The sequence below is a fragment of the Lepidochelys kempii genome, chromosome 1 (assembly GCF_965140265.1).
Source record: "Lepidochelys kempii isolate rLepKem1 chromosome 1, rLepKem1.hap2, whole genome shotgun sequence".
In the NCBI taxonomy this organism is placed as follows: Eukaryota; Metazoa; Chordata; order Testudines; family Cheloniidae; genus Lepidochelys; species Lepidochelys kempii.
Genome location: NC_133256.1, coordinates 44,775,998 through 44,795,799, shown reverse-complemented (window position 1 = coordinate 44,795,799; position 19,802 = coordinate 44,775,998). Strand labels below are relative to the sequence as shown.

The window sequence follows — 19,802 nt, the reverse complement described above, 5'->3', positions numbered from 1 at the left end:
CACCTTTTAGTAGGACCCGCTGTAGTCTCCCTATTAACCAATTCCTTATCCACCTTTCAATTTTCATATTGATCCCCATCTTTTCCAATTTAACTAATAATTCCCCATGTGGCACGGTATCAAACGCCCTACTGAAATCTAGGTAAATTAGATCCACTGCGTTTCCTTTGTCTAAAAATTCTGCTGCTTTCTCAAAGAAGGAGATCAGGTTGGCTTGGCATGATCTACCTTTTGTAAAACCATGTTGCATTCTGTCCCATTTACCATCGACCTCAATGTCATTAACTACTTTCTCCTTTAAAATTTTTTCCACGACCTTACATACTACAGATGTCAAACTAACAGGCCTATAATTACCCGGATCACTTTTTTTTCCTTTCTTAAAAATAGGAACTATGTTAGCAATTCTCCAATCATACGGTACAACCCCTGAGTTTACAGATTCATTAAAAATTCTTGCTAATGGCCTTGCAATTTCATGTGCCAATTCCTTTGATATTCTTGGATGAAGATTATCTGGGGCCCCTGATTTAGTCCCATTAAGCTGTTCAAGTTTCGCTTCTACCTCAGATATGGTAATATCTACCTCCATATCCTCATTCCCATTTGTCATGCTACCATTATCCCCAAGATCCTCTTTAGCCTTATTAAAGGCTGAGGCAAAGTATTTGTTTAGATATTGGGCTATGCCTAGATTATCCTTGACCTCCACTCCATCCTCAGTGTTTAGCGGTCCCACTTCTTCTTTCTTTGTTTTCTTCTTATTTATAGGGCTATAGAACCTTTTACTATTGGTTTTAATTCCTTTTGCAAGGTCCAGCTCTACTTGACTTTAAGCCTGTCTCACTTTATCCCTACATGTTCTGACTTCAATAAGGTAGCTTTCCTTGCTGACCCCTCTCATCTTCCACTCCCTGTATGCGTTCTGCTTTTCCTTAATCACCTCTCTGAGATGCTTGCTCGTCCAGCGTGGTCTACAACTCCTGCCTATGAATTTTTTCCCCTTTCTGGGGATGCAGGCTTCCGATAGCTTCTGCAGCTCTGATTTAAAGTAATCCCAGGCTTCCTCTGCCTTTAGATCCATAAATTCTTCAGTCCAATCCACTTCCCTAACTAATTTCCTTAATTTTTGAAAGTCAGCCCTTTTGAAATCAAAAACCCTAGTTGCAGATTTATTTTTGTTAATCCTTCCATTCAGTGTGAACTGAATTAGCTCATGATCGCTCGAACCAAGATTGTCCCCTACAACAGGCAACAGTTGAACACCCTGAAGTAAGCAAGGCATTTGAACACTTTCTTTAAAACAATTAAAATTATTGGTTTTGAACTTGCATTTTAAAAAAGTATGTTTTTCATAGGAGAAAAAAATATAAACTGGTTCTAGATGGGCATAAAGTACACTACAGGATATCCATCTAAAATAAACTTAAGTGGACAGAAAACATGTGAAGTTAAGAGTAGAAAATAAAAATAAAAATGAACAAAATTCTACAAGCAGAGGTGTATAACCTGAAGATCATTAAGTGTTAGTTGGCAAATTTAAGTATACATTCTCAAATTCAAAGGGAACTGCTACAATTGCCTGAATAAAAGAGGTAAAAAGAGTGAAAAAATCAGAAAGAATACGTTAGCAGCGGAACTTTGAATGGACAGCAGGCTGTTGACAAGGTAATGGTTGACAAAAAACAAAACTAAAAAACCCACACCCTCACAGCAATTAAATGAGGTATGGACCATACTTTTTTAGGTAGTTGAAATAAAAGATTATGAGTTTTATAATTTAGATTAGTTAAGTTACTAAGTTGTACACTTTTCCACAAAAGTGAGAAAACCAAGTCCCAAAGAAAATCATTTGTTCATTTCACACACATTAGATGGAAGACATGACAACAAAGATGGACGCTGAAGAAAATTATTGAAAACATTGTTTTAAATGCTTCTGGTATTACAAATAAATTAAAAGAAATGAGCCTCCAGTTAGACACTTCAGCCACACTGTGGAATATAATATTTGAAACTACTAGAAAGGAAGGCTAAATCTGGACACTGCAACAAGATAGATAATACTCAAAAATTTAAAATCACAAAAAATAGTCCAACAGCCAGCAACGGATTTGGAATGGAGCTCTGTTGCATTCCTACATTCCAGCCCTATGACCAAGATAAATTCATACCAAAAAATAATCTGTTTTAGGTAGGAGTCAATTTGTGCATATGTGTGAATATTAAATCTGAAGCACAGTCAATAGAGAACTGTCCTATTTTAGTCACAACCAAAAGTGCAGACAGGAGAATTAAAATACCTGGACTCATAAGGGTACAAAGGTGTTCATCTACGATGCTAAAGGAGTTGTAAAGTCTGGGTAACGAAAAAAAATCAATAAAATCTAAACCAAGACAGGAAAATAAAATGAAAGTTAATTATAACCGGCAATTTTAAATGCATTTAAACGCAAAGGGAAAGTTCTAGACAGACACCTGAACGTTTTAGGTAGAGGAATAACTGTAGAATGAAATATGGTCTTTAACAGCCTGAAGTAAGATCAGGCAAACATGCATGTAGTCAGTTAGATGAAGAGACTGCAGAAAGTGAAGAGAAAGAGGATGCACTGAGGGGAAAAAGAGTTTTCAAATACAATACTACTACTGTAAATTCATCAAGCAACATCATTCAAACAGTGTCTGAAAACAGGTGAAAAGCTTGTAGAATCAAATTAAATTGCATCATCTCAAAGAATGACAAAGTCCATAGAAAAATAGTTTACAGTTACAAGCAGATCATGAACCCTTCATGTCTACAATACTGTGATGAAAATTCTACCATGTCAAAACATTTTGTGAAATTAAAACACCTGTCCTTCAATGAACAAAAACAAAATGCAGTCAAAACCAAAAATGCATCCAAGAAACTCTGATCAGCAAAAATTCCCTACTGCCTCCTAAAAAGTGGGCAACTTCCAAAAACCCACAAGTGATTAATACTTAACTCCCTCAGCTCAAATGGAAGCCCATTCTACTGTCTATAAAATCATACCACTGTAAATTCCTAAATATATTACACAAATTTAGGTACCCAAGTTCTGGTCTGTATAACAGCAACCAGTAGGTTCAAACATTTTAAAATGAAATTCTACTCCGAATGTTCCCACTTTTGTCACTCTATGAATACTTCAGTTTATCCAAATTAGGTGGCTGCATCTGGATGCTATTCTCCATATATAATCTAAATAGTACTTTATAATGAAACTGCAAAAAAATACCCTTGATTTGACATTATATCGCTTGATGAATAGCAATATCCTATTGGCCTTTTTAGTCACTCACGCACTCACCTGCCTCTTCTATGCTGGTCAAAGAAGAGATTTGAGGATTTAAACATGCTTCCAATTTCTAACCCACTTGGCTCCATACCCATTGATCAGAAAAACAAGTAGGTTAAAATTCTGATTATAATGGTTTATAACAGTAAAACGTTCTACACAGTCACAAACAAGCAATATTTTTTAATAATTTAATATAACATCATGATCAGGAAATCAGACGTTTAGTTCCCAGAGCTCGCTTAACTGCCATGTTACACACCAGTTGACAAAAGCTTTTAAGAACAGACAAATTTCCTGAATGTGTAAGCTCTCAGCTATAGTGCCACATTACATTAGTGTGATTTTTCTGCGTCCGAGTTCCTTGTTACATGTGCATCTTTAATTTGTAATCACTTGAAATCAATGAAATTTTATTTAATTTTCTGGCTTTTAGATATATGACTACATGTTTAACATAGACAGGCTGCACATTCAAAATGGTCAAGAAAGTGACATATCACTGTTACTTGTCTATGCTTGCTATTTCATTTCAGTGTTCTTTTCCAAACTTCACAAAATGTACTCAATGCCAACTACCAGGTATATGCTAATTTTGAATGAAAGATTAAGAAATCAGTTATTAATGCTCTAAGTAAGTACCCAAGAAGGTTCTTATACCTGAAAAAACATCCTTGTCAAACTCTGGCAACTCAAAACACCAAATTAAATTTTAAGAAACTTTTGATTAAGTCTGAGTCAATAATAAGCCCAAGTCAAGAGTTTTCAGCCCAAAAGGGGATGGGATTGCTTTAAATAGTCAAAAAGAAAACAAGTGCATCACTACAGTTTTATGTGGATTAGTTTAACACACTATACTGAAATAAGAATGATTCCACTCTGAAGGGACACTTCACCCTTGACTACATGTGGAAATTGCAATGGTTTAATTTAAGGTGTGATTTTTAGAACCATTTAAACTGCTGAAAAAGGCAGAGAACATTTATTATGGTTTAAGACAGGCTTGTTGCACTTTCGTTTAAGTCTTTTCCTAACTGAAAGCGAGGGGAGACTTACTTTCTTAGACACAAAAAAAATTTACTTCATTCCAATCTGTTACACTTATGATACTCCACAGAAAGCAGTGTCCTTTTTTTTTGTGGTCATGTGCAAAACCACAAAGAACCCAGTTTGACCCTCTGAATCCTGGCAGAGGGTGCAGGATCAGCAATTCAACATATTTGACATGAAAATCTCTAACACAATACAGAAACTCACAAAGTCATTTTTACTGTTTTCTGAGTGGAACTTTACCGAGTTTTCTGACAGAAGTTGGATTGAATAACATCCTTTAGATTGTGAGTAACCAACATGTATTTGGCGTTAACATGTTCAGAAAGAAAGAGGTATTCCTAACCACATTTCTGAGATACTTTTTTGAAAAATTTTAATAGGTTCTGAATTTCTTATAAGAATTGTGTAAGCAGAGGCACACAGAGCTCATGTTCAGCTACTTATCCACACCACCAGCACATTAAGAAACCTGTTGGGAGAAGGGGGAGCTCTTTACTGCTAGCTTCTCTCTTGCAAGTTCAAAGTTTTTAAATTTAGAAATAGTAGCACAAGGAATTTTACCAGCTTCTAAACACCTAGGTTTTTTTGATAATCATTAAAAAACAAAACAAAACCTATAATCAGAAGAGAGGACAATGCTGTAAAGAAGAAGGTAATTAAAGATGCTATCTTGCATCCACAAGATTAAGGCAGTGGTTTGCAAAGCATATTATTTCAATAACGCTTTGCCTCAGATTAAACAAACTCAAAAATTGGGGCTAAAATTGCTAGTCAATCAGAGTAAGAGTAACCTAGAAGCAAGAAAGAGCAGCGTGACAACGGCAATTTCCTACATATCCTTGGGAAACCTTACTGAATTAAGTTCAAGTATATTTGGGGTCCATTGTTTTAAACAAAGGGTTTATATGTAGGATTGTGTTGTACTCCCAGGGGGAGGGCTACCACAGCTCCCCCAGGAACTAAAAATAGTGGATGCTGATTAAGGCAAACCAGTCAGGTTGTAGTTCTGCCTCAGAGAGGTATCACCTCTGGGGCAGCTCACATATTAGGTCAAACTGGATTCTCCACAAACCAAAAGACAAAGGAAGGCCTTTTGGATAAAACAGCTTGATTTTAAACTACCCCAGGGCCTTCTTTCTGATCCAGCAAGCAGATAGGACCTGCTGTCCAAGAAGGAGTCACAATCCTTGCAAAAAAGGGTTTGAAGGACTGACACCTACCAGACCCTCGTGCTCGAGTTGGGGGTAAGCTTTTTAGCATGCGTGTAGCTTCTTTTTTTGTTTTTAGTATATTTTCTCTTATGCTTTCACCTTAAGAATAAATGTGCTTGCTTCAGAGATTCTAAGGCCAAAAGGGAACACTGTGATCATCTAGTCTGTCCTCCTGTATAGTACAGGCCATAAGACTACCCCAGAATAATTCCTAAAAAAGCATCCAATCTTTTAGAATAAATGAATAAATGAATAAAAAAAATACTTTTAGAAAAGCATCCAATCTTGATTTAAAAATTGCCAGTGATGGAGAAGCCACCATGACCCTTCATAAATTATTCCAGCAGTTAATTACTCTCACCGTTAAAAATGTATGCCTATTTCTAGTCTGAATTTGTTTAGCTTCAACTTCCAGCCACTGGGTTCTGTTATACCTTTCTCTGCTAGACGGAAGAGCCCACTATTAAATTCCATGTAGATACCTACAGACTGTAAATCAAGTCATCCCTTAACCTTCTCTTTGTTAAACGAAAGTCTAACATTATAAGGCATGTTTTCTAATCCTTTACTCATTATCGTGACTCTTCTCTGAACTTTCTCCAGTTTCTCAACATCCTTCTTCAATTTTGGGCACCAGAACTGGACACAGTACTAAACCAAAAGTTGCACCAGTGCTGAAAAAAGGTAAAATAACGTCTCTTCTCCTACTCAAGATTCTACCGTTTATATCATAGGATCACATTAGCTCTTTCGGCCACAGAGTCACACTGGGAGCTCATTTTCAGCTGCTTATCCACCTCCACCACCAAATCTTTTTCAGAGTAACTACTTCCCAGGATATAGTCCCCCACTTCATAAGCAAGGCCTATATTCTTTGTTCCTAGATGTATACTTTTCCATTTAGCTGTATTAAAACACATATTTGCTTATGCCCAGCTTACCAAGCAATCCAGATCACTCTGAAACAGTGAACTCTTCCTCATTATTTACCACTCCACCAATTTTTGTGTAATCCGCAAATGTTATCAGTGATGATTTTGTGTTTTCTTCCAGGCATTGATAAAAGTATTAAATAATGTATGGCCAAGAACCAATCCCTGAAAAGATCCCCTGGGTCAGGAGGGAAACAGAAGTGAGTCTCTGCACAGGAGAGGTGATGGCTGAGGAGCCAGGAGTCTACAGTGGATGCCCTTAATGGACCAGGGAGGAGGGGGAAGCAGGGGTAGAGGGCATGCAGATGCAGTTTCCTTGAACAGTGACAGGAAGGTAGAAGAAAAGATTCACAAAGCCATTTACTGAATATATTTAGAGAACCTAACAGACTCAGACTTTAAGGCCTGAAGGGACCATTATGATCATCTACAAGGGATGTCTGCTGCTCAAAGAGTATGGATAAAGTAATGGAACAGTGTGACTTTTAAAAAACAAACAAACCCATGAAGTACTGGCTGTAGTTCTGAAATTTCAATCAAGCACTAAAAGTAAGCCAACACCACCATTTAAGTGATTTGTCCAATAGGTAGCAGAGCAGAAAACTGAATCCAGAGCTCCTGGCCAATGTCTTATCCTCAAGACCATTCCTCTCATATTGTCCATCCCCCTGCTAGTGCAGAATAGTTCCCAACTGTGTATTTTCTAATGCTTTATTCTGACTAGCTGTAAAATAGTTCAGACAATAAATGAGGATTTTGTGTGTGTCAGATTTTCTATGACAAAGGCCAGTTTCAAAAGTCTAAAGTGGGGACACAGAAACAGCGTTCAACAGAAACTTAACTGAATGTAAAATGTACACATATGTTGTCGTTAATGAACACTGTAGATTTCCCCCCTAGCAGACTGATAAATATAGCATGGTGCGGTGTGAACATGAGAACATTCTGGTGCTACCACCTCACTTTCTGCACCAAGAAGTCAGTTACAGCCTACTGCACCAGGCCAGAAGGGAGACAACATTTAATTTAAATCAAATCTATTGCAGCAGGTAGTAAAAAACTACATTGTTCAAAAGGAATACTTTAACAAATTTGTCTCCTGTATGCATAGTAAAAACAGCTGTAGAAATATGGGTTGTGCCTTTAAAAGGCTGTGGCTGGTGTACTGCATGGCTATATTAGCTCCATGCACAAATCCTATCAGATCAAAGCAGATATAGATTCCATTTATTTCAGAAGTATGCGGTCGAATGTACTTACCTTGTTAAAAATCTGAAGTAAAGCCTTTTTGATCTTTTTTATTATTATTACTACTACTCCTACCCACCACCTCCAAATTCATGCTGATCTGTTCAAACATCCCAAACTGAATAATCCTTTAAGGTCACTGTTCGGAAAGAACTCCATTACACTGTACCCATGCTATTCGAGGCAGTTATCTCCCTTTATGGCATGCTTTTCAAAATGGTTTTTATATTCCAAGTAATCTTTAAAAACAGACAGGTGTACCCAATAATGAACCTCACTTACCCAAGTCCCTATGCAGGTGCTTGCTATTCCATTTGAGTTTTTTGATAATTATGACATCTGAGAATTAAACACTCTGGAACATCAGAGCAGCCAGCCTGAGACTGGAGGTTGCAAGGGACATTAAAAACAAACCTCTCCCCACCACCCCATTTGTGCAGAATGCCTGTTTAGGCTGTTTAATAGAAACAAACAACACATCTCTCCTAAATTAAATGGATTCTACCCATTTCTTCTGCAGATCACTCTTACCATGAATTATAGTATTGCTCCTCCCCCCAAAAAACAGTTACAGGTATGTTGAGCTGTATGTTTAAACTGAACCTTTTCTTACCATTTTACACAGTATTTCATATTACTGCATGCGTGTTGTGTGATCATGTAATAATACACCCTACTTTCTGCATACACACAAGGGACAGAACTGAAGTAGCCATGGATGTTTTGTAACTGAGGGTAGAATTTAGTCCTGAAAAGGAATTTAGTAACCTTTTGAAGCACAAAATTGAATAGAATCCAGCTCACTTTCTGCACAACAGTGTTGACTGTGCAATGCTTACAGCTGTAAGAAGTAGCATAAGCTTACTGCCACTAACATAAAATTGATCTGACCCTTGTGTATTCATGACCATATTAAATAGTTTCTGTCCTCTTTCAGCTGCTTTTCTGACCATAGCAACATATTAAAGATAGCACTTATGTTGCACCTTTCAAATAAATTTAATCCTGTTTCCACAATCCGAATCAGGTATTTCAATGGCTGTACATTCAAATGAGTATGTGAACTTTAAGAATACCAAAATGAAAAGTTATTGGAATGTTAAGCTGGAATCCTGGTTTGTATTAGTTATAGATCTTCAACAGATAAGAAAAACCTGCAAATAAACCCCTATGTCCATTTGAATGTACAAGTCACCTTAACGGTATATTATATTTTCATAAATTATATTAGCAATTATGACTTGAGGCTGAGTTCTTCCAGGGACTTAAGAGGCTAAGATAAGAACTTTAGCTTCAGCACAGGCTTTCAACACCTCCAGTAACCACTAAATGCCCTCCCTAGTCACTACTGTTTAATCATCCTACACTATTTTCAGACCAGAAAAGCTATTTTTGAACTACATATCTTCAAAATGTTGGTAAGGCATCAACCTTATTTGTGGATTATGGACATGCTGAATTAGGACACAGTCAACTTGAAATCTCAGTTTCAACATGTTAATTTAAAGGTAATTTCAGGAACCAAACTTGCCCAATTACTATTGCCTATTTGTGATTTAACAGTTAGTTTCTATTTTTTTAAGAATAATTTTCTCTTCTCCCCCTTGTGTTAAAACAGAAAAGTTTAATATCGGTACTTTCAAAGTCACCCTCACAAAAACTCACTAGAACTTCAACATATATAAGGAACAATCTTGTTATAGAATTCAACCAAAGCTGAAATTCAGCTTTTCATTCTCCACCTAGAAGGCCCTATACAATTTTGCTCTCACCTAAAGTCTCTGCTCATCTCTCCATTTTTCTCTTTCCTTCCCTATGCTTTTCACCATACAACTCCTTTTGTCTCATCTTCCTGCTCTGATTCATGTATTCTGCCCTCTACACCTGGAATAGTCTTCCCTTCGTCATCCACAAAGAGTGCTCTCGCTCTTTCTCTCTCTCAAAGAAAGTATCTTCAAGCAGGAAAGCACACTGTAGAATACACAGCCTCACGTCTTATGTGCCACATTAATAACCGACTGTTGCACTGGCCCTGGCTATGTGTAGTAAGGAACTTGGATTTATGGGATATTGTTCCTCTGCCCTTCCAAGCCCCTTGACCCACACTGCAGTCCCAGCCTATTGCCAATTTAAACTCAAAGACCTGGGGGCACTACTAGGACCAAAGAACCTCACTCCTTTACAATTCAGGAGGGAAAAACTTAGAAGAGAAGGGTGGCAAGGAGGAGGCCTGAATATTTAGGTTTCTAGTCCACTGCCTCCCCCATAGCATTTTTAGCTTTCTTACTCTAGAGCTGGGCAAATGGACCAGATGAAAATCCCAAACTAAATTACAATGGAAAAGGAGAAGAGGTGGCAACTGCAGGAGCAGGAGGGAGAAAGAGCGGGCAACTCCTTCCTTGCCTTTCCCTGTTGAGTTTGGGGATGGGAATTCTGCCATTCCCCCTCTTCCTCTCACCTAGCAGGTGGCCCCTAGTGAATTATGTGCGGTTTGTGCCCCTACGAGTCACAAAACAGAGTGATATATTGAACAAAAGCCTGAGAGCTTCAGAGTTCTAATTCCACCTCTACCACTGATTCACTGCATGCCTTAAGCAAGTCATTTAACCTTTATCTTTCTAACTCAAATAGGAAAATAATACCTCAACACCACTGTGAGGTAGAAGACTGTTCTCAGAGCAAACATTAATCGCAAGTGTTACGGAAGTTTTAAGCAATAGGAATTACACCTAGGGTTACCACTTCTGAAATACAAAAAAATGGCACCCCTCGCCCTCCACAACCACAAGGCAACTCAGTAACACTGGCCTCTTCAAGAGCAACTTGAGTATCTAGCGAGATAACACACAGATAAGAATGATAACATCATTTTCTTACTTAAACTGTGTAAGTGGCAACACTGCAGCATTTTTAGCTGGACACAAACTTTTAACATTAGATATCCTAGTGTATTGTGATAATAATGGAAATCTTTAGTTCTACATTAAAAAAACTGTCAGATTAAATTATTTTACTGGCAAATTCATAAAAAAGCCAGGCTGGTCAAATACCAACCAGGTGGTAACTCTAGTTACAACACAATAGTTAAGGTTAATACGATCATTCCATTCTAAGTACCTCTTTTCAGTTCTAACTTTATCAAGTTTATACAATCATAACCTTCAACACTGCACAATCTCTCCTCTCTTAAAAACTGAGTTGATGGTAATTCGGGGGGGATGGGGGGGAAGAAGAAGAGGAGGAACTATTAATACAATGTTGAATTTGACAATTTAAATGCACAAGACAGCCAGGAAATTTAGAAGGTTCAAATAGCAAAGTTAAATTGTGAAGTTTTCTGACTTTTGTGCATTTAAACTTTTCTACTTTAATATTCAATGCAAAAAAGCCTACAATATTAGATGTTTGCGATGGATATAACGAAATTCTTTCCATCAGAAATGTACCTCACTCAGAAATGTAAAGTATGGTGTCTTATTTTAATAGGTTAGAAAGAATGCAAGTCTGTTATCTCCTCCACAAATTAGAACAGTAAACAAACAAACAAAACCAAACCTCTGAATGGGAGCGGGGACAGACAATAAAATGCCAGAGAGCATTTGTCCTGGGGGCAACTACACTTATTTTATTGTTTGAGCTTCTGGCCCAATTTCAACCCCTGCTTTGAGTAACTGTTTCCAACATTTTTTTTAAAATGTAAAATAAAGCATCCAAGATACTGAAAAGTGACTAGTAAAAAGTAATTTTACCTGAAAATTGTTTTCTGTGACTCTGTTCCACCAAACCATATTGATGGGTACTCCTGTTTTACACCTGTCAGCCAGACAGCCAATAGCGTTCTTTGATTTTCGTGCCTTTGATCCCACCGGAACTATCCTCTCCTCCAGCATCCCCAGTCGATACTTCCTTGGCTACGAAAAAGAAGGAGAGAAACCAGGCCACTCCTAACATCCCTCAGTCTAGAACTAAGCTAAAATAGGTAGAACATCTCAGGATGATCTCTGGATTGGTGGAATAGGAAACAATTTGCAAGTAAAATTTATCTGAGACTGTTGCCCTTCAATCCCGACTATGAGGCTCTAACTAACAATGCCTTGGAAAGGAAAGGAAAACAACTAAGGCAGAGGTAGAGTATTTGTAAGCAAACCATTGCAACAGAAGTCAGCCACTGAAGTCTGTGCATACAGTTTGGTGAATTTCATAAAAATGAAAAATTATGTTTTGCAAAACTCTTCCATTGACACTCCCTGTTTTTATCCCACAAAGCAGACACTGTTGCGGCAGAACAAGTGCAGAGGTTTTAGACAGAGACCCATGGTACCTTCCAACCTATATTCCTCTAGCACATACCTTCAACCACATCATGATACTGAACTCCGACACTTTCCTTGGGAAGGGTCAAAGGCATCCATCAAGCAACAGGAAATCAGCTTAATGAAAAAACATTCAAAGGCAAAACAAATATTTACGTTCAAGGCTGCCACAGCTCTTTCTTGAAAGAAAAAAAGAATGGGGCCTTAAAGGAAATTTCAAAACATAAGACAATTTTGAAGCCATTTACAACAGAACTCATGGAACTAGACAAAAGGTCTTCCACCTGTCCAAATTAATAGTCAGAAGACTAATTCCAACTGTCTTCCTAGATGAAGACAGACATGAAATACAATAATGGAAGAATATGTGAAATGGACTCCAGTCACTCAAGAAAGCAAACCATGCGTTTTTTAAAAAAGCAAACATGCAAAAGGTGGTTGTGACTCAACAATACAGACAACCCTAGTACCCTGATTATGAAAACCAGTAGATGGACTTTAAAGCATTTCATTGAATTTTTATGAAAAGAGCTCTGGAAACTGAAACCCTTTACCCAAAAAAACAGGCAAAGCACAAGGGCACTGCAAACTTCCCCATGATGTCATATCAATGTATCCTAGCCTAGAGAGCAAATACCAGCAGGGACACAGTTCAGAGTTTAGACTTACTTAGAACATGGCTTCTTTACTGCTGCTACCAATCAGTTGGGGAATAAATTTCCACACCTATGAGTACGGGTCTTAATGCGCTGCTTGGCCACTAGGATCTGGATTGAGACCACCAATTACTTAAATCTCACACTGGTCACTGAACAGTTCTAAAACAGCTTTCAGAAGACTTCTAGTTTGGGTAATAGGTTGTCGCCTGAATGTGAAGAATGTTAGAAGTCTAGGATTTTGATAAGAACCTGCTTTAAACTTCCAAAATGATCAAAGGATGTTCTGCTATGGTAAAATCATGACAATGAAAGGGAGGGAAAGAGCAGCTAATCTATTTTAGAATATTTTACCCACACAGAATGAAGGATGTAAACTTTTCAATAGTCTCCTCTCTAAAGCAAGCTTGTAGCAAGAGTCATTCTACATTAAAATACCCAAATCGTTCTGAATACTTGTTACACGAAGAAATATGAAACTGTCTGGAATCAGACCAGCATGTCTGTTATACATGGTCCCGTGTAATGACTTCACGGATAGGAGATATGGCACGGATATGGATCAACTCTCCTGGGTTCCCTTTGTTACTTCCTTCTATACTTGTAATATGAACTCTTAAAAACCATGGAGAGAGTTCATCCTTATTCATAAAAAGTCTTCCTTTTGGGGTATCTACTGAAATAGGTATCAACTGGCAAATGTAGGGAGGTTTTACTGTGATCCTGTATAGATGGAGATAAACTAAAAATTTACTCCCCTTCATGCAGAAACCTACGTAACTAGTCTCTCTAGGAAACTGAACGGCTTACAACTGGACATGCATAGTAAAGATTGTTCCTTGCTAGACAAAATGAGAACTTCATTGAAGGAGATTCCCCCTGTTCATGCAAAGCCACCAACACTGTAAGATGAGTTTAACCAGACTATCACAGAAGGCTGCAAAAGGAGCCTCTGTTTATGGGGGGGTTCACCTGACAACCTATGAGTCACACTTTTAGCCAGTCTAAATACCTACAGAATTCAGTTGGCATTTTGCTTGAATAATAATTCCAGCATTTGGCCTCCTCACATTCTTGCTTCTGAGAAAAATAGTTCAAGTTAACTAAGAGTAGAAGATGAAGGATCCCAACTTTGACCTTCAAGTTATAAAGATATAAAGCTGCTTAAAGATCAAGTAATTTGAATCCTTGACGTACAAAAGGAGAGTAAGTGGCTTCTGCAATGTCTCTAAATGGAAATATATAAACTGTGTGATGACAGGACAACAGTCTCCCCACATTTTGAGTATGAGTGCATTACAGTAATGCTAATGATCAGTTGTCCATTTGGGAGACTGGAAATAGCAATGTGTCTGAATTTCTGGTAAGGTATACTCAATACAGGATCTTTTGGGCGAGACAAAATATGTCTTTTCTCTGCATAAATATTGAAAATTTTACTGTATTTTTCATGATGGGTTTGTCTCAATGTCCTTGACCAAACTAGCACCTCGGCCTTCACTGCTATATCAAGTACTATGTCCCAACCATCCACTCTCCTCAGTGTTGAAGCTCACATATATTTATGAAAGGCTTATGGATCCTTCAAAATGAAAGGTGATCTATAAATATAAATATTTTGAAAAGGAAAACTAAAACAAAAGAGAAACTGAGCCAAGCAGTTAAACCAGAGGAAGGCTGTTTCCTTTACAACTAGATTCAGATTCCAGAGCACTACACTGAAACTGAATCCAGGTTTTATGAGGGGTCACAACCAAAAACACACACACACACACACCCCCCATAGGCCAGTTGTATGCTACAAGCAATATAGAATCCAGTCTGGACTGATAAGATCCCCCTAATTCATAGCGTTCCTAACAAGGCTCAGGAATTAAAAGACATCTGCATGTAATAAAACTTAGATCTTGCACTAGAGATAAGATTCTCAAAAGCGCCCAAGTGATTTAACAGCCTACATCAGGGGTTCTCAAACTGGGGGTCGGGACCCCTCAGGGGGTCACGAGGTTATTCTGAGGAGTCACAAGCTGTCAGCCTCCACCCCAAACCCTGCTTTGCATCCAGCATTTATAATGGTGTTAAATTATATATATATAGGGTTTTTAATTTATAAGGAGGGTCACACTCAGAGACTTGCTATGTGAAAGTGGTCACCAACACAAAAGTTTGAGAACCACCGGCCTATATCCAATTTTCAAAACTGACTTAGAGCTTGTCTACATGGTGAGTTACTGCATGGCAAGCCAGGGTCTGAATCTACAGCGCACCAGCTTGCTGTGCAATAATTCACCATATAGGCACTTCAACAGCACAGTAGAAGTCCTGGACAGTGGACTAGACCTTAGACATTCACTGCAGTTTAGCAGTGTCCACAGAGTCAGCATGCAGCAAGATGATGTGTGGTAAATTCACTCTGGCTTGCCATGCCATACAGACATGCTTGAGTCACTCAAAATTTTTTTTTACCCAAGAACCCGAACTTCTGCAATGTAAGACAGACATAAAAGCCCTGTCAACATTTTAATAAAAAGACTGGATACAAGTTTTGAGTAACTCACATCTAAATATCCCAAGTTCACCCTCAAACTATTCCATCAATGAAAGCACATCCAGGTCAGGATGTACAGCCGAATCTATAGGAAACTGGAAGAAAGGAATTTCTGTAGGGAGAGCTGATAAGGTTAGTAAATCTACTGAGTAGTCAGGACAGGAAAACCAAGATTGCCATATTCTTACTCTCTGTAATTTTGTTTGCTACCACAGGTAGCAGATTATGTCTTGGATCAAAGGCAAGGACAAAACAGCCACTCATAAGCTTCTAGGAAAACAAGTCATCTTGATAATGTCTTCTCTGAAGCTATGACATCCTATGAAGTATGATTTAACCTGCCCAATACAGCTCAAGAGCTGCTTGATGCAAGGGCAATTCCCTTGGATGAATATAAAGACGACTGTCTGAAAGAAAGACTCCATCAGGTAAAGAACTGCTCAGCAAGACTTTTTGTAAACTTTGACATCTGTATAATGTCTGTACGTTTTAGGAAGACAACTGACATTTAAATACTGACTTGGTAAACAATCTTGAGAAGCATCAGAAAGTTCTAAGAAACGTCTTCACACCAAAACACTCTGACAGATGAGCAATCTTGAATCACCATGTGCTCTAGAAACGTTTCCCGATGCCAGCCTGTTACTTGCTCCCCATTCATCCAATATAGAGTTCCAGAGAACTCTAGCAAGTCTATTAACTTGTCCATTTTATTCTGCTAGATGGACTGCTTGTTGTATTTGAAATTAGCATGGGGAAGTAGTTTTTACTTTGTGTAATGACTCATCCACTCCCAGTCTTTATTCAAGCTTAAGTTAATGGTGTCCAATTTGCAAATTAATTCCAATTCTGCAGTTTCTCATTGGAGTCTGTTTTTGAAGTTTTTTGTTGGAGAATTGCGACTTTTAGGTCTGAAATTGAGTGACCAGGGAGGTTGAAGTGTTCTCCGACTGGTTTTTGAATGTTATAATTCTTGACATCTGATTTGTGTCCATTTATTCTTTTGCGTAGAGACTGTCCGGTTTGGCCAATGTACATGGCAGAGAGGCATTGCTGGCACATGATGGTATATATCACTTTGGTAGATGTGCAGGGGAATGAGCCTCTGAGGGTGTGGCTGATGTGATTAGGCCCTATGATAGTGTCTCTTGAATAGATATGTGGACAGAGTCGGCAACGGGCTTTGTTGCAAGGATAGGTTCCTGGGTTAGTGTTTTTGTTGTGTGGTGTGTGGCTGTTGGTGAGTTTTTGCTTCAGGTTGGGGAGGAGAGGGTGGCTGTCTGTAAGCGAGGACTGGCCTGTCTCCCAAGATATGTGAGTGAGGGATCATCCTTCAGGATAGGTTGTAGATCCTTGATGTTGCACTAGAGAGGTTTTAGTTTGGGGCTGAAGGTGATGGCTAGTAGCATTCTGTTACTTTCTTTATTGGGCCTGTCTGGAGTAGGTGATTTCTGGGTATTCTTCTGGCTCTGTCAATCTGTTTCTTCACTTCAGCAGGTGGGTATTGTTCTTTAGTTGTAAGAACACTTGATAGAGATCTTGTAGGTGTTTGTCTCTGTCTGAGGGGTTGGAGCAAATGTGGTTGTATCTTAGAGCTTGGCTGTACACAATGGATGGTGTGATGTGGTCTGGATGAAAGCTGGAGGCATGTAGGTAAGTATAGCGGTCAGTAGGTTTCCGGTATAGGGTGGTGTTTATGTGACCATCGCTTATTAGCACTGTAATGTCTAGGAAGTGGATCTTTTGTGTGGACTGGTCCAGGCTGAGGTTGATGGTGGGATGGAAATTGTTGAAATCATGGTGGAATTTCTCAAGGGCTTCTTTTCCATGGGTGCAGATGATGAAGATGTCATCAATGTAGCACAAGTAGAGTAGGGGCGTTAGGGAACGAGAGCTGAGGAAGCGTTGTTCTAAGTCAGCCATAAAAATGTTGGCATACTGTGAGGTCATGCGGGTACCCATAGCAGTGCCACTGACTTATGCCCAAATAAATTTGTTTGTCTCTAGGGTGCCACAAGTACTCCTCATTTTTTTTTGCTGATACAGACTATCACAGCTACCATTGTGAAACGTATTCCATAGGTAATTTTGGAAAATCTAAGCATAACATTTATTTGTGTGTGGAAAGAATTTACTCATTTTCTGAAATGCATTTATTATACCATTGATGAGCACACAGCATTTTAGAGATGTAATACACTTCCTGTTCCAAGGATCTTACAGTCTAAATCAGTCATAGAAACATTTGACTATGGTGGGTAGAGAAGATGCAGTACACAACAGTTATCAGTGGGTAGAGAATACAGATTTTGGGACAGCATTGTATTTCAAGGAAAGTAGTTCAAATATGTATTTTTGTTCTACATAGATATTTTTGAAGGGTTATTTTTATACATACACTAGAATGGGAACAGATTATGCCTCAACAGAGATTAGGCAGAGATTAGTGGTGGAGAGCTACCAAAGAAGAATTTGAAGATACTGAGCCATGCTGTTAGTCTACTGGGACAGAACTAGCTTTTCCTGTGTTGCCTCCTAAAAACTGACCATTAAACACGATGTGACAACCCATAACCTGCTAGAGTACACAAAAGCGCTCTGAACAACTCATTATCCCACAATCCATAAAACACCTCCTTCCTCCTCTCTTCAGGACAGCCATAAACACTATGTTATTTTCATTCAGTAAACCATGATTTGTTATCTGGACTACAAGCACACACTTCAAATGAACATTACCAGTAACTAATATGTTCCACATGGAGCTATAATTGAACACTACTTAGTAGTAGAGTTGCTATAGAATGCACCATCCTTCGTCCTGCATGCCAACTATTAAGGGGATGTCTTCCCTAGCAGAGGCGTGCAAAGGATCAGTTCCAGAGGATCAGACCTGGTACCATAAAGGTGCCTCAGCCCCCCCACTTTTTTTTTTTTAAACTTCTCACTCTTCTCTTCTGTCATGGTGCCCTAGCCTTTTCTACAATTGCTTCCGTCACTTGCTCTCAACTGACCTTATATCTGCATTCCTGAGCTCTGGCTTAGTTTCACCTGTTTTAGCCCTGAGTTTCACAGACATATGACCTTTGACCCAATTTCTCAGAGCTTCACAGAAATATTAGCTAGACCTTTCACACACTCAGTCATTCCAATGCTAGCAATTCATTCACGAAGAGCTTGGTGGGTGAATTCTTATGGTCAACAGTGATTTCCACCATGAATACCTACAAGCACAAAAATGGTGCTCAAAAGTGCAAGCTGCAGCAGGCCTTTGAAAAAGATCAGAAAAGTGCAAGTGGTCTACATAGTTTCTTGAAAAGTGAAAAGTTTGGCCATGTTCCTGGTGAACAATCATCGGATGTTTCTGCTACTTACACTTTTAGACCTTCCTTAGCTAGTGAGGATGTTGATTTGGATTTCTCAGGCTCATTGAGTGCTGGAACATCTGATTCTGGCACAGAGCTTGGCACTGAATAGTTGAGCCCTAGAGTTTGAGTCTGGGACAGAAAGTTGCCTGTTTGTTAGTGCAATAGTTATGGATGTGGATGCTGAAATTGGTTCGATTATTGAAAGCGTGGGGAAGAATTTGAACTCTGACAAGGTAGATCTGGCTACTTAGCCACAAGTGACAGATTCTGTTCACTATTTTTTTTGCAGAAAACAATCCTGTTAATTTAAAACAAGGCAACTATTAAAATGGTGAGTCTTTGCTAATACTACTAATGTTAATTGCCAGTGATCTTCATTAATGTACAGTTAGATGCTTGCCTCCTTGTTACATTTTACTTGTTTGCTTTTTCAGCTAAATTCCTCATCTTCCTTTATGAACCACAAAACTGTGCACCCAAACTTTTCCTTATAGCAAGTGAGAATGCCAACATGAACATCTGAAGGAATATATAGAGGCAAATCACTTGCTGGATGGAACTTGCAGAACAGCTGGAAAAAGGACTGCACAATTGAAAAAGGTATGTAAACCTGCTACAGGATGCAGAAGGGCATGTGGCACAATACTCTCATCTCTTGGATATTCTGCTGTATTTAGGTGAGAGATGTTAAGCTTTGAGAGGTTCAAGCGAGAACTTAGACAATTTCTTGTAATGGTAATTTTTTACATTTACTGGAATTGCTTGCAAGGTATGGATAGTGTGTTGCAAGACCGTGTGAAAGCTATTAAAGCTTGTGCCACAAAGGTGACATACGGAAACTGAATTCAAAATGAATTTTAGTAGGATCATAAGAAAAGTATGGCAGCCTATTTTTTACAAGGTTAATAAACCTGATTACGTCTCTATTATGTTTTATTGCATTTCAGACCTCTCCTGATGGAACAAATGTCTCAGGTGTTTATGTATGCAGAGGTTTTGAAAGACAGAGCAAAAGGTTATTGCGAATGTTATAGATTTAATTGACATCCACACCAAAACTAGGGAGGATATTATGGAAGTTATTTAGAAGAGCTAAAAAAACCTATTTAGATCCAGCTGATTGAAGGGGACAAAGCAACGAGAACAGAGCTAA

General features: G+C 38.5%; 1 protein-coding gene across 7 annotated transcripts in view; it reads right to left on the bottom strand.

Annotated features, from left to right (window-relative positions):
• Window positions 1-19,802, bottom strand: part of PAN3 (poly(A) specific ribonuclease subunit PAN3) — a 120,379-nt gene that overhangs the window by 51,217 nt on the left and 49,360 nt on the right. For 6 of the 7 annotated variants that reach the window (XR_012158470.1, XM_073340697.1, XM_073340702.1 and 3 more), the window contains one exon: window positions 11,514-11,675. The exons of the other annotated variant lie outside the window; for it this stretch is intronic. Coding sequence is in view for 5 of the 6 variants with exons in the window: in XM_073340697.1 (XP_073196798.1) it covers window positions 11,514-11,675 (162 nt within the window). In the remaining variant the exon portion in view is untranslated. The remainder of the gene's footprint in view (window positions 1-11,513; window positions 11,676-19,802) is intronic. 7 annotated transcript variants of the gene reach the window in all.